We start from the raw sequence: 15,448 nt of genomic DNA, 5'->3' as shown, positions 1-15,448 counted from the left end.
GAAGCCGCGAACGGTACCCCCATACGCACTTTTGGGACACGGTGCCTGCAGCTGTGTTTTATGGGGCAGCATTTCAGCTGGGACTTTGTTACTGCCAAAATTGCCATTCCCCTGCTTGGCGCAGATTTCCTATGCGCTTATGGGCTATTGGTGGACGTCAAGGGCCGCCGCCTGATAAATGCTGTGACTTTTTGCTCCTACCCATGTACACTAAGTGGAGCGGGCTCTACCAGGTTGACTAACATGCTTGCAGCGGCTGAGTTTCTGCGTCTGCTGGCAGAGTTCCCAGACCTCTCGCAGCCCACCTTCTCCTCCTCCACGGTCAAGCATGGGGTGGAGCATCACATCTCTACCACCGGCCCACCGGTACATGCCCGGGCCCGGCGCCTAGATCCGGCAAAGCTCACCATCGCCAAGATAGTTTGAAAACATGGAGCGCCTGAGCATCATTTGCCACTCCGACAGTCCATGGGCTTCACCCCTGCACATGGCCCCAAAGCCTGGGGGCGGGTGGCGCCCGTGTGGAGATTATCGCCATCTCAATTAGGCAACAATCCCGGACCGCTATCCGGTTCCACATATCCAAGACTTTTCTACCCACTTGTCGGAGAGCGTGGTGTTTTCGAAAGTGGACCTGGTACGAGGTTACCATCAAGTGCCCGTTCACCCGCTGGACATTCCCAAGACTGCGATGATCACTCTGTTAGGCCTGTTTGAGTTCTTGAGGATGCCGTTTGGCCTAAAAAACGCAGCGCAGACGTTCCAGCGTCTAATGGACACGGTGCTGAGGGACCTGCCTTTCCTGTTCATCTACCTGGATGACATCCTGGTGGCCAGTTCGTCAAGAGCGGAGCACAGGTCTCACCTCCGGACTCTATTTGAGCGACTCAGCCAGCACGGGTTGATCATCAACCCGGCTAAGTGCCAGTTTGGGTTGACCACCATTGACTTTCTGGGTCACCGCATCACAAAGGACGGGGCGCTCCCCCTCCCGGCAAAGGTGGAGGCAGTGACTAACTTTACACGCCCACTCACGGTCAGGGCCCTGCAGGAGTTTTTAGGCATGGTGAACTTTTACCATCGCTTTATTCCCCGAGCAGCGCAAGTGATGCTGCCCCTGTATGAAGCCCTGAAAGGCAAGGCCATCAAACAGCTGGTGGACTGGACTGAAGAGAGGGAGCTTGTGTTTGTTGATGCGAAAACAGCTCTGGCAAACGCAACAATGCTGGCACACCCGTCACCTAAGGCTCCGATTGCCATCACCACGGACGCTTCGGACTACGCGGTGGGCGCGGTGCACGAGCAGTGGGTGAAAGGGGCGTGGCAACCGCTGGCTTTCTTCAGTCGACAGTGAGCGGAAATACAGCACGTTCGATCGGGAGCTCCTCGGCCTCTTTCTGGCCATTCGGCATTTCCTGTTCCTGCTGGAGGCTTGGCCGTTCACTGCGTTTGTGGATCACAAACAACTGACGTTTGCCATGAGTAAGAGCGCCGAACCATGGTCTGCACGCCAGCAGCGCCAGCTCTCCTTCATATCAGAGTTTACCACGGATCTGCAGCATGTAGCGGGCAAGGAAAACCTGGTCGCAGACTGTCTCTCCAGGGCTGTCACCGGGGCTGTCCAGTTAGGCTTGGACTATAACAAGATGGCAGAGGATCAAGTTACAGACCCGGGCGTCCAGGAGTTGAGGACGGCAGTCACGGAACTGCGGTTGGAGGAGGTCCCTTTTGGCGAAACTGCCGTTACGCTCCTGTGCGACGTCTCCACAGGCCAGCCTCGGCCGGTTGTTCCCAACGAATGGAGACAGCAGGTTTTCAATGCTATTCATGGACACTCCCACCCTGGCAAGAGGGCATCCCAGAAGTTGATCTCAGCAAAATTTGTCTGGCACGGGCTGAAAAAGGATATACGGAAGAGGGCCGGGACTTGTGTGGTGTGCCAGCGCTCCAAGGTGCACCGTCACATAAAGGCCCCGTTAGCACAGTTCTCGGTTCCAGAAAGGAGGTTCAATCATGTGAATGTGGACTTGGTAGGACCTTTTCCCCCATCCCGTGGGTTCACACATCTCCTCACGATGGTAGACCGAACCACTCGTTGGCCAGAAGCTGTCCCGTTGTCATCAACAACGGCGGATGAGGTGGCTCGGGCATTTATTCAGGCTTGGGTCGCCAGGTTCGGAGCCCCAGCTGATCTTTCCTCGGACCGAGGCCCACAGTTTACATCAGAGCTGTGGAATGCAGTTGCAGGAAGCCTAGGGGTGAAGCTCCATTGCACTACCGCCTACCACCCGCAGGCTGAGTTATGCGAGCGGTTCCACCGGTCGACGAAAGCTGCTCTCTGGGCCAGCCTCAAAGACAGCAGTTGGGTGGACAGGCTCCCGTGGGTCATGTTGGGGCTCAGGACAGCCCCCAAAGATGATCTGCAAGCTTCATCGGCTGAGCTGGTTTATGGACAGCCACTGCGGGTCCCGGGGGAGTTTACCCCCAAAGTCACAGACCCTTGGTCTGCAACCCAGCAGCGGGAAACGCTCCCGTTATCTGTTTCTAGGGGTGTAACAATACACATGTTCGTATTAAACCATTCGGTACAAGGCTTGCGGTTCAGTACACATTACGAACCGAAAAATTTGTTTGAATATTAGATTAGAAAAACTTTATTAATCCCCAGTGGGGAAACTTGCCACCCAAAAACTCATACAGACGACACAGTACACAACTAAACAGTAGACAAAAACATATTACAAAGGATAAATAACACCAGACAATGCCATATAAAACATGATCGACATCAGAAAGATAAAAACCTCTGAAGGTGTGCATTAAAAAATCGGACTGCTGCTGGAATGAAAGACCCTCTTAGTCGTTCAGTAGAACACTGAGGCATCCTAAGTCTCTCACTAAATGAGCTTCGGAGTCTATTGAAGACACCGTGTAGTGGATGGCCTTCATACAAGACAATTGTTTTTAACTTGGCCCATGTTCGCTTTTCAACAGTGATTTCTAGTGAGTCTGGGGTAAGACCAATCACTGAGCCAGCCTTTTTGATCATCTTCTCGATCCTGTTTTTATCATCCACAGTGATGCCGCCCCCCCCCCCCCCCCCCCCCAGCAGAGCACAGCATAAAAAAGAACACTAGCCAAGATCCCCTGATAGAATACTGATAATACTGTTGCATTTGGAAAATGCAGAAGCTTAAATTGTGGGAAATAAAATGTTCTCTCGGTGGAGCCACTGCGCTCAACATGGCAACCCACCCGACGTAACAGGTAACGTGCTGTCCGACACTTCCACCACGGAAGAACAACATTGTACTTTGGTGAGGCACGTGTGTTCTGGGAGGCGCGCTACGCTAAACTAGCTTAGCAGGAAAACCAACAGCAGCACACACGCTAGAAACTCTCCCTGCAGCGTTTAGGCAGCTGTTCCCTACTGATTCAAACAGGGCTAAAGCAACCGCCACTGCCCATTTCGCCAGACCATAATTCCTATTTTGTTAAAGAAAACAAAAGCCCAAACAGAGAGTCAAATGTCCGAAACACCCACTGCTGCTCTGACAACAGACGGCCACTGTATTGTATTGACCCGAACCGAGAATTTTGTTACACCCCTTGTTTCGTGTAACAATGAAGCTCAACACCTACAAATACACCAGTGGTGGGCCGTAAGGGCCAGCAAAGCCTTTAAGGCCTAAACAGAATCACAAAGATATATCTATTTTATAATTTTTCATAAATACACTACATGTATTCTAACTATTTTCCCATTATCTTATGTTCTCATTGCACAGCTACTGTCTTCCTCAGTTGCTCTGCTTCCAGCGCTGTTTTAAGTAGAGCTTTTATCCAATCAGATTTCACCCCATGCTGTCTTTAAGTAAGAAGAGAGACCCGATGCCTGCAGGAAACATTTCCAGTTTAAGTAAATGGGGACGATATTGTTGATTGTCATGGTCTTCAACCAATCAGATTTTTAGTTTGACATGTCTGGTGTATTCTTTGACATGCCAGAGCTTCTGGGTGGTCGAGCCGAGTATGTCAGCATTAACGTGCTGCGTGATTGGTCAATGGGCTAGTGTGACTGTTGTGAAACGGATGCTAGCTAGCAGAACTTAGTAGTAGTATTAAGAGTTCAAGTTGAAAGATATGTAAGAAGTTATGACATTGACATGACATTTTTAGCGTTTTGCTTGGTGTAGATTTTTTTTTTTTTAACCTAACTTTGTTATTTTAACACTCAATGGCTGAAGGAGGAGAAACTGATTTGGTGGCGGATTTACGCTTTTCTCGAGGACATTTCAAGAATAGCTGGACATCGTAAGAAAGGGTCGGCCAACCCCACAGTTAGCCCTGACTCGGCATGGAAATTTGTGTGCCACTTTCAGTCCATCAACTACGAACGGTATTCCTCGCTGACAGCGTCGGAGAAGCATTGCAAATTGTATTGCTGGGAATGCCTTTTGTTTGCAACTGAGCGTCTTGGTGTTTGGAGCCACGCTGGATTTGTTAACCTGAGTTGCCTGACCAAGGCAGCAACAAGTCACAAAAGAACAGCAGGACACTTACAAGCTATGGTGCTTTTTGAAAACTTTTGGAGAGACCCGAGTGGATCTTCAAATGTTGGCAGGGAAACAGAGCTCCACAACGAAAAATAGGAAAATACTGAAAAGACAGAGATCGTGTCATCTCTTTGGGTAAACAGGAGCCATTCAGGGGACACGACAAAAGTAAGGATTCCTTCCTCTTGTGGCACCAACACGGTGGCAATATAGCTCCAGACTGGTCAACACGGTCTTTGAAAAGAGAGCTGCCCTACAGGAGCTTTTTGAGCACATGCTGGAGCACCATGACGAGTATGACGAGGAATCTGCACGCTGTGCTGACGGATGCAAAGCCCATCTGGAGAACTTTGAGTTTTGTTTTTTGCTGTCTACATTCCATGGGATTTTTGAATATTCGGATGTGCTTTTTGGAGTACTACAGAACAAAAACCTGGACATACATTTCTGTCTGAAAAGACTGGATGAGTTTTGTGATACTATTGAGAGAGAAAAGGGACGGTTTGATGACACTTTTGAGTCCACTGTCAGTGAAACAGGTTCTCCAAGCGCAGGGAGATATTCGTGCACTGTACCAGAAACTCCACAGCGATATCTTGGACAACATTCTTGCGCAGATACCAAATCGGTTCAAAGACCCCGAGAAATGACTGTTTCTCTTCCTACTCGACCCCCAGAAGTTTCAGGCATATAGAAAGAAATTCCCGTATTCGGCCATCGCCAACCTAACGCAGAGTCACAGATCTCTGTTTGATGATCTGACGCGGCTTAAAACAGAACTGACTGTAATGTATGTCATGGCTGACTTTGAAGGAAAAAGCTCTGCTTATCTACTTGCTTTCCTTCAGCAGAAAGATGTGGTGGAGAGCATGCGTCAACTTTACACACTGGCATGTTTGACGGTGACAATCCCAATATCAACTGCCTCTGTCGAGCGGACATTTTCAGCCCTCAAACGCATCAAAACCTATTCCAGAAATACAACTGGGGAGGGTCGACTGTCATCACTGGCGTCCATGGCAATCGAGAAGGATCTCTTACTGGACATTGAGTAATTGTATTTCAAAACCCAATTAATATGCTTTGTATTTCATCAGCCTCTACTGTCTGAAAAGTTAACAAAACCTGTCAGACAAATGTACAATATTTACCTCTGAAATGTAGTGGAGTAAAAAGTACATTTATCTCTGAAATGTAGTGCAATCTGAAAATCACCTCTATACCACCACCTAGCTATAGTCTGCTGAGAAGGGCAAAGAGATGGCCACACACAAAATCAGATACACACACACACACACATCGAGAACCTGAACACTGTGTGTATGATAGAGAGAGAGAAGGTGTGTTTAGGCTTGCTTACATTATTTGAGGATGAGGTCCCTGTGCCTATCCTTCTTGAGAATGATGTTGATGACAGTATTTTAAAACTCCTTTGTCTTGGTCTTCAGTTTTATGATTCTGTCTTTCTCGATTGATATGAGAGTCAGCGATGAAAGTCTTTCTTGCTCCTTCCTTTTGAGGCTGTAGATTTTAAGTATTTTAAGGCAGAAAAATAATTTTCCACTGATGCTGTGGTGGCTGGAATGGTCAATACATATTCCAGCAGTTATGTTGCCTTTTACAGGTTATTTTCAACCACAAAAGCCAGCAGTTGAAGAGAGAATTTTTCCTTGACCATCTGTAAACAATATACTCTGAGGTTGGCAAGGCTATGCCGTTTTGCCTCATCATTTTTACTTTTTACAATTAACTGAAGCCATAAAATGAAGTTCTCCCAAGTTCTTGAATCTTGCATCCGTTGATGCTGTACAACAGCCTTCCCATCCCAATCATTAAGATTTTCTTAAACGGTTCAAGACCTCACAAAGCTCTTCATTGTAAAACATTAGGGTCTGAAGAAGCCTCGAGTTTGAGTTATATCTGGTAGCTGCTGCCTGTGGATTGAGTCATTTTACAATTTCATCAAGAAGACTGGTGCATGTTGTAGACTTGCTCAAATAAGCAAGCCTAATGACTGTTTAGTTTGAAGCCATAGCAGTGAGCAAAAATATTGCCTCTTGGACTCCTTCTCAAATTGTTGCTTTTATATGAAATGCCATTACAGATGCATTACCAACTTGTGTGCACAGTTAAACTTCTCCAGTCATTTCTGTTTTATGATAACATGTTATAATTGAACTGACAGGTTTAATTAAAGACTTAAATTGGTGATCATGGTCTAATTATACTGTGTTCATCAGATCAGTCTGATAATCAGACTGATCTGATTATCAGATTGTTACAGATTGGATTTGACATTTGTGATTATAGTTGTGTCACACAGATGTCCACATCCGGATATGTATTAATTCTGTGTCTGTGGTGTGTGTCTGCAGTGTATTTGGGCACATCAGCTATAGGTCAGACTGGGAGTTGGTCAAAGTGGACTTCAGGCAGTCTTTCCCCCATCAGTGTACAGAGTCTGAATACGAGCTCTGGAAGCTCACAGACCTGCAGGTTATGCACACATACAAATACAGTACATACACACATAATTACAGTACATTTGTTTGTCGTTTGAAACTGAATTCTCATTTTTCCATGGTTACCGTCAGGGAGAGAAGTGCATTATGGGCCAGGAGCGGAGTTTCAGGAGAAGGAAGGACACAGCATTCTGTATCAAAGGAAAAGGCGACACATCAGCTCTCACCACCAAACTGTGTCAATGCACAGAGAGAGACTTTACCTGGTGAGCACTCCACAAATGTAGAAGACACTGAACAGACTTTATTGCACATTGTGGATTATTACATCTGAAAAATGACGCAATAAATGAACAAATAAAAATATATATTAATACATAATATATATATATAAATGAATGTATAAATGAATAAATAATAGAGGAAACAATTGAGGATCAAACATTAAAAACAATAAATCACTATTTAATCTTAATAGATGAACTTGTGAATTTTAAATGAAAAGGAACGGAAAGGGAAAAAAATGACAAACTATCACAATGGAAAAATCTCATCCAGCAAGTGTCTATTAAAATCATATTATGCTAGTCTAAATCATTGCAAAATGATAACAAAACTGTTGCCTCAGGTGCCTCTACCGTGTCCATTATTTTTTCATACCAGCACTATTTTGTTGTGTATTATGTGTTTAAAAAATGTAAAATATACAGCACATGTGCAAAATATGCATTATGCAGATTAAAGTTTACATACAAAATATTAAATGATGCACATGCATACTGCATTGAGCTACTATGTTAAATTTGCAGGTCAATGTTTCCTCAATATTCTTATTATTCTTCTATCATATCTGTGTGTTTGTTGTGTATGTGTGTAGTGACTATGGTTTTGAACGGTCCCCAACGGAAGGCAATCGCTGCTTTGCTGACTTCTGGCATGATCCAGATTCACCACCTGAAGACTGCCATCTAAGACCAACCTATACATCCAGCACTGGGTCTGTGCATGTGCACAAACATATTATCATCATCACACCAACACATATACACCCACACACACATCATACACACATAGACCTATTTTTTCCAGGAGTGAGATGAGAAGATCAATATCATTGTCATATCTATGCGCTCATTATGGAGCTGGAGTCAAAATTGTTAGAGCACTCCCTCCCTTGTTTTTTACATTTTACTTTGTGAATAGATTTAATAAATGAGATCACATGTGTGTATGTGTGTAGTAATAGAGGTGGAAAGGCACACAAAACGTACTGTTCGGTATGTACCATGGTTTTGGGGTCATGGTTTGGTATGTTTGCAGTACAGGAAGGAAGACAAAATTATCATCAGTGTGCGAAATAACTGGTGGCAATCGTGGAGGTTCAGTCAGACCCCCGAGAACACCCTTGTGAAGGGGGGCTTCACACTGATAATAATTAATACTAAAGCACTTTGACCATATGCTTTACTTCAATATTGTCCATAATCAAGTGTAGTTGCATATAAGCAGTAAGAAACAGTCATAGACCAATCCTTGTCTATGGAGCTTCACTACGCTATGACAAACAAAACCTTCCACCTAACTCGGACTCCTGCTGTTTGGGTCAGGGGTGTACAGAAAGTTAGTTTTAGGCTTAATTCTTGAATGTTAGGCAGAATCAGACTAGCTGCTTCAAGCCTTTTTGCTAAGCTAATTGCTACCTGTCTCCAGCTTCATCTTAAGACACAGATATAAGATTGATATTGATCTTCTCATCCCAATCTCTGAAAAACAAGAACATAATACTATTTCCAAAAATGTTGAACTGTTCATTGTAAGACATGTGCATACACCTTCACACTCTTACACTTAAGCTTTCCTCTGCTGTGTTTCAGCTACAGGAAGGTGATATCTAACATATGTGAAGGGGGGCTTAACAAGCAGCACAGTACCAAACAGCACAACTGCCCTCTTATGCCCCCGAAAGGACTACAGGTCGGCATCAAAGGTCAGATGTTGGCCGTGGCTCCTGGTGATGACATCACATTCATTGTCCACCAGCAAGAGGTAGGATGAAAGGTTTTGTCAGTTCATGCTTTCCTTCTTTCTATTCAATTTGAATCGGCTGAAAGTCCTCCATTCATTTCTACTAGGGCGATACCAGCAGCACGAGGTACCAGGTGGACCTCGGCGATGGGGTTTGGGCAATCTACCATAACCTGACAGTGACAGATGATCCCATCCAGCATCGTTACAAAAATCCAGGCGTTTACAAGGTCACTGTGAAGGCCGAGAACATGGCAGGGCAAGACGAGGCCACCATGTACATCCAGGTCACAGGTCGGCCTACCAGATTCACTGAATGTTTTTATATGGTTATGTCACGGGGCATGATGGAGGACTCAAACGCAGACCAGGCAGAGTAGCGTGAAGCAGGTATTGAATGGACACAAAACAGGAATCGTTACCAGAACACAACAGGGAGTCCAAGCACAAGACAAGAGACGAGGGGGAAAATCCAGCAGGAACGATGCCGGCAGACGGGGAAAGCGGGAACAGGACGAGCAGACATAAACAATGATCTGGCAGTGAGTGACTGAAAGGCAGGGGTTTAAATAGTGGCTAGAACAGGTGAGGGGAGTTGATGAGGGAGTGCTTGATTACTGATCAGGGGCAGCTGAAGGGAGTTGGACTGGTGCTGAGGGAGTGGCTGATAGGTAGAGTGAGGAGCTACAGACACACACAGAACACACAAGGCAAAGCCTGATCGTGACAGGTTATTAGACAACTGTGCATATTTTGTGTTTTGTGTCTGTTTTGTGTCTTTAGAGGGAAAGTCTCAATTCATTAGAGGAATATGGATGTACTAATGAAAAACATTTGTTCTTCTCTTACAGCCCCCCTACAGGAAGTGCACCTGGAAGTGGTACCTATCATTGGTAGAAACCATGAGGTTAATCTGACAGCCATAGTCCTTCCAACTGAGGCCAACCTGTCTGTCTTCTACTGGTGGTTTGGAGACAACCAGCGGGTAAAGGACACATTACATACTCCATCTTATAACTTTTACGAACATTAAATAAAAAACAATTCCCTTTAAAACCCCATTGGTTTATCTTTTTGGCCACTTTGGGGCAGCAAAACAGGCTGAAAACACAACATTTATGTATGATCACCTTTTAGAGTTGTTATAACAAACATGTTAGCAAAGCAAATACTATTTATATCCAGTAGACACAGAGCAACATTATCATTCATTTCAATGAGCAATGTTTGTTTTGAATGATAAGTAATGATTCAATGTAATATTCACACTCTTTTAGTTCTGTTTTTGGTCTCCAAACAAATGTCTCTTTAAAGGAACAGTGTGTGATTGCAAACAGCTAAATATCCCTCCACTCACCCCTACCTTTACAAGCATGTTAATAAACACTGGCGTTCAGATTTTATTACTACTAGGAGCTACTATTATGAATACTCGCTTCTTTTTCATGAATAAATAATTACTTATAAAAACAGATACAGAATTTAAAAAATACTAACAAAAAAACACCAGCAATGTCTGGGCTTGTCAGTACTCCGGTCTTTAATAATTTAGCACCGGGCACCGTTAAATGCTAAGTTTCAGTACCAATCCCTACCTTTAGGTAATGGAAAAACGCAAAAGACTCACTGGACTGGCTCCAGTGTTTGGTTTTGTCTGTTATGGGCTGCTGTAGAAAAAACATGGGGGTGCAATGTTGCATTCTCCATTAGAGAGGACCTGATCACCATGGAGTTATCAATGGCTTTTTCTAAGCTAACAAAAACATAACTATTCTTAGTCGCAGGTTGTTATACAGTAATGAAAATGATATTCCATTCCTGCTAATTAATCCTCCTAAATGTTACTCATTGTTCCACTACTACCAAACGCTCCACTATGTCCACCAGCTAGTTGCTTACTTTGTCTGTCTGCTGTTTAGTGCTGAGGTAGTATACAGTGGGTTTTAGTGCTTTTTCTCTGAAAAAAGATGTCTTGTATAGCAGACATCAACACTATGAGAGCGGTGAGAGTGAACCTAAACATTTCAGTTGCAGCTGAACTTACTTGCAACTTACTAAAAACCTCTGTGAAGCCGAAGAGAGCAGCAGATTATGCTGAAAATCCTCTGTAGATTCATCGCTCGTAGGAGCGATCCCTTTCACATTGGCACAATGCTTTCCACAAATATTATAGCCAACTTAAGTAAGGATGAGTGTTTAGCCCAATTCCAACATGTCATCATGGAAGCCATTTTGTGATCCCAGACCTGTATACACAGTTGACCGGACTAATGCTAATCTGTTGTGACTTTCTCCTGTAGCCTACATTGACTCTGCAGAACAGCCTTTTGACTCGTTTCCCAGAGACAGGCGAGGTTTCAGTCACTGTCCAGGCTTCTAATGGCCGATCTATGGTGCAGGATACCAGGACAGTTCGAGTCTACGGTAACTGTCACAGTCTTGGGTTTTGTTTTGTTGTTTTTCTGTTAGATTTAGAATTTCCCTGCCTCTTGTGTTCTCTTCACTTCCTGCCTTTGTTTGTTTTCCCGCTTGTCTGTGATTGTCTGTCCTGATTGAATCCTCCTGTGTCTAATCACCTGCTCCTCCCCAGTGTATACCCTGTGTGTCCCCTGTCTCAGTGTCTGTTGTGTTACCTGGTCTGCTGTGCTCTGTTCTGCACTGATATGATCGTTCATGGTAGGTTTCATGTGTTGCTCCTTGTCCTGTTCAGCTCTGCTCTGTGTTTTCAAGTATGTTTCCCTCATGGCCTTTTTTTTGTAATTTTGATATACTGATTTCTGTTTCTCTGCGCATGGGTCTGTCCCCTACAACCAGTTTTTCCCACAACCCTGACAGTAACGATGAAATTTGAAAAAACCTAATTGTAGAGTTGGGTCAATGCAGCATAAAATATTGACTGAATATAGGAATGAAACTAAGAATGAAATGTGTCTTTTGGTCAAACAATCTCTGGCTATTCCTCAACTGTTATAGTCAATTCTAAAGATTTTAAACTTTACACTCAGATGTTTTTGCATCAAGGTAAATTTAATACAGTTCTGCTTTTGTTTTCATAATGAAATATGATGTATGATTCATTTCATAGGAGTGTATGAATAGATACAGTAATGGCAGATATCAAATGTGGTGTATATACACCACATTTGAGATCTGCCATTACTGTATCTATTCATACACTCCTATGAAATGAATCAATTTTAGAGTTTTAAATGATGATTGCTTACTACTCCCTTGTTTTTTCCAATCTAAGATAACTTTCAGGTCATCCCTCTGAGTTTCAGCACAAGCCTGGACAACTTCAACCCCAACATTCCAGAGTGGAGAGAGGACATCGGCCAGGTGGTCACCAAAATACTCATTAAGGTAGGACTTGGAAAATAAGTTTTAAATTGTGCTTTTCTTAAAGTGTGTGTGTGTGTGTGTGTGTGTGTGTGTGTGTGTGTGTGTGTGTGTGTGTGTGTGTGTGTGTGTGTGTGTTAATAATACACTCTCAAAATAATGGAAATAGCAGAAGTAGTACATCTAATGTATGTCTACCATGGGCCTCACATAAAGACACAAAACAGGAATAATAAAACAGTATGGAAATAAGAGGCTGTTAAGAGTCTACAGCAATGCTAGCTAAGGTTGTGGCTGTGTACTTGCTATTGCATTGACTATCACAATTTTAACATGCTGTTTTTATCATGTAAACAAAGTATGATACAGTTTACATGTACTGTATTCACCATCATTGTTTTATGGTGTTAGAATATTAACATTTGATAATTTGCAAATGTACAAAGTGTGCTGAGTGTGATTGGAATTTAGAACACACTGACCTGATCTGACCTGATAATAGTGCTAGAAAAAGAAGTAGCCACTAACGTCACTTAAATTTATCCTAATGGGAACATGAATATCTGTACCAAATTTCATTGTAATCCATCAACACCACAAATATCAACAGATTGACAAGCATTGCGATTCCTAGAGCCTGGCTGCAAGCATGGATACATTTGGTTGGTGAAATAATTCAGAAGATTACAAAATAAAATGTGTTTTAAATGTAGTAAAAATATGAAGTTCTATTTTACCTTATATTGTCTGCAAAGGTTTTAGCAAACACTTTCATCAGCATCCGATTTGAGTTGTTTTTGTGTCCAGCTGACATTAAATCCAATATATTTACAGTCTTTTTTTAACTTTGTTTTGCACTCTACCAACCCCTGGGAAAAACTGTTTCTTTAGCTTCTAAATACTACTTTTTACCTGCTAGCACAACATATCAAAGTTCAGCAACATATGTAAACAAAAGTACCTAATTAAGTTTAGAAAAAGATTGTGAAATACTATTTTAGGTTAAGGCAACAGTAGGTTTCCAAGCATTTTTTAACGCAGCTGCTTGTGGCCTCTGCCTGTGTTAATGAGAGCAGTTTGTGAGCCACGTACCAAAACAATGAATTAGATGAAGCTAAAAAGCTCTTTGGAGCCAAGAAATTAAAGAGTTTGGGGTAATTATTTGTGGGTTTATAGTTACGAATGACCCTTTTCACATCACACACAGTCATTGGTTAATTTCATTGTTAACATTCGAATGTTGATTAGTGCAGCTTTATTGAGTTCTAACTGACCTTTGACCATCTAATCTCAGACCATAGGTGTCCCTCTGGAGTCCCTGGTTACAGTGGTGAAGCCAGGCCTCCCCACCACTGCTGACTTGTACGTCCTGCCACTGGACAGGAAACCAGCTAAGACGAGCATGTCTATAGATAAGGTACAAGAAATGTCGCATGGAAGTTGGCACGCAGGCAATGGATCACTTGATTAACTTACTACACATTTCCAGAAAAGCATATCCAGCAAATACATTCTTGCCCTACAAATTAAGCTGCAGGATAGGAAAACAGGCCGGTGAACTTGAGTGGCCCTGCCAGCTCGGATTTTGCATACCGTTACCGGGGATATTTATTTTCAACATGCGTTCACTGTGCAAGAAATTGGACAAAATTCAGCTATCCAGCAAACCGAAAGTTGGATTTTTTTTTTTTTTTTCAAACAGTGGCTGGTGTATTGATGTCACACTGATTCTGCTGCACTGTTGTCCTAATCTGGAATCACTTTTCATGAACTGCAAACCCATGTATTCCCCCTGTGAGTTTGTTTCATTCATACGGGTTACATCCCACCGCAGGCCAACGTGTACGAGGCACAGTACACATTGGCTGACTGAATACTGTGTGTGGAGCGGACAAACCCGGACTCTCGTTGTCCTTGGCGACTTAAACAATAGTAATCTCAGTTATGAACTCCCCAAATATTGACGGGATATGAAATTCTCAACCAGAGAGAAGAACACTTTGGATCACTTTTACAGTACAATTAGCCGGACCTAACGAGACATCTCCAATTCATCCACCAGCATCTGAACTCCTCAGGTACCCACACCAGGATCCTGTTTGTGGACTTCAGCTCTGCTTTAAACACCATCATCCCAGCTCTGCTGTAGATGCAGTAGCACTTGTCCGACTCCACCTGCTGGTGGATCACAGACTTCCTATCTGACAGGAAGCAGCATGTGACGCTGGGGAAACTGTTCTTCTCTATGTACACCAACAGCTGCACCTCCAGTCACTTTCCATCAAGCTCCTGAAGTTTGCGGATGACACCACCCTCATTGATCTTATCTCTGGTGGCAATGGGTGCGCCTCATCCCCACAAGAGATTGACCATCTGGTGACCTGGTGCTGACACAACAACTTAGAGCTCAACACTCTAAAGACGGTGCAGATAGTTTGTGGATTACTGGAGGAACCCAGTCCGCCGCGATTTGTACCAAGAAAGGGGTCACAAACTTGACACACTGTTTGAGTCACCAAAATTGAACACCACAAAAACAGTCTCTTGGTGACTGCAGTTGAAAATCAACAAAGCCAGCGACCCTACTGACTCGGACTCTTACAGCCTCGGTATCATTTGCACATTCCTGCACAACTGTGCACCTTCAATACAGACACTTTAATGACATTTTTCAACATACTCTTATGTAATTGTAAGGGGTATTGTTATTATTATTAGGGACCGAGCAACCGACAACGTCTGGCCAGCAAAGGCCCTATTGAAATTGAAAGGGGTATTATTTTTTTATTCCGATTTTTATTTGAGAACGTTGGGCGCCATAAGACAGTGGAGAGGTAACAGACAAAAAATCACCCACAGAGACATTGAAACTTCTGTCATTGGGGTAAGATGTAAACCAGTCTAACGCTATGCCAGATATGCCCACCCAATCACGTAACCTCTTAATCAGGATGTTATGGTCTACAGCACACGTGTCAAACTCAAGGCCCGCGGGCCGAATTCGGCCTGCCACGTCATTTTATGTGGCCCGCGAATCCGCCAGCAAAAACAAACACTTTTTTTTTG

At 43.6% G+C, this 15,448-nt stretch overlaps 1 protein-coding gene across 1 annotated transcript in view; it reads left to right on the top strand.

Annotated features, from left to right (window-relative positions):
• Window positions 1-15,448, top strand: part of sorcs2 (sortilin-related VPS10 domain containing receptor 2) — a gene marked incomplete at its 5' end in the record, with an annotated part of 233,961 nt that overhangs the window by 209,593 nt on the left and 8,920 nt on the right. The window contains 9 exons of the mRNA XM_079295420.1: window positions 6,932-7,052; window positions 7,151-7,284; window positions 7,896-8,015; window positions 8,893-9,064; window positions 9,151-9,337; window positions 9,895-10,028; window positions 11,344-11,467; window positions 12,294-12,406; window positions 13,677-13,799. Of these exons, the coding sequence (XP_079151546.1) occupies window positions 6,932-7,052; window positions 7,151-7,284; window positions 7,896-8,015; window positions 8,893-9,064; window positions 9,151-9,337; window positions 9,895-10,028; window positions 11,344-11,467; window positions 12,294-12,406; window positions 13,677-13,799 (1,228 nt within the window). The remainder of the gene's footprint in view (window positions 1-6,931; window positions 7,053-7,150; window positions 7,285-7,895; window positions 8,016-8,892; window positions 9,065-9,150; window positions 9,338-9,894; window positions 10,029-11,343; window positions 11,468-12,293; window positions 12,407-13,676; window positions 13,800-15,448) is intronic.

Source organism: Melanostigma gelatinosum (genome assembly GCF_949748355.1).
Source record: "Melanostigma gelatinosum genome assembly, chromosome: 23".
Taxonomy (NCBI): domain Eukaryota; kingdom Metazoa; phylum Chordata; class Actinopteri; order Perciformes; family Zoarcidae; genus Melanostigma; species Melanostigma gelatinosum.
The sequence above is the reverse complement of the archived record's forward strand: the minus strand, read 5'-3'. Positions and strand labels throughout refer to the sequence as shown.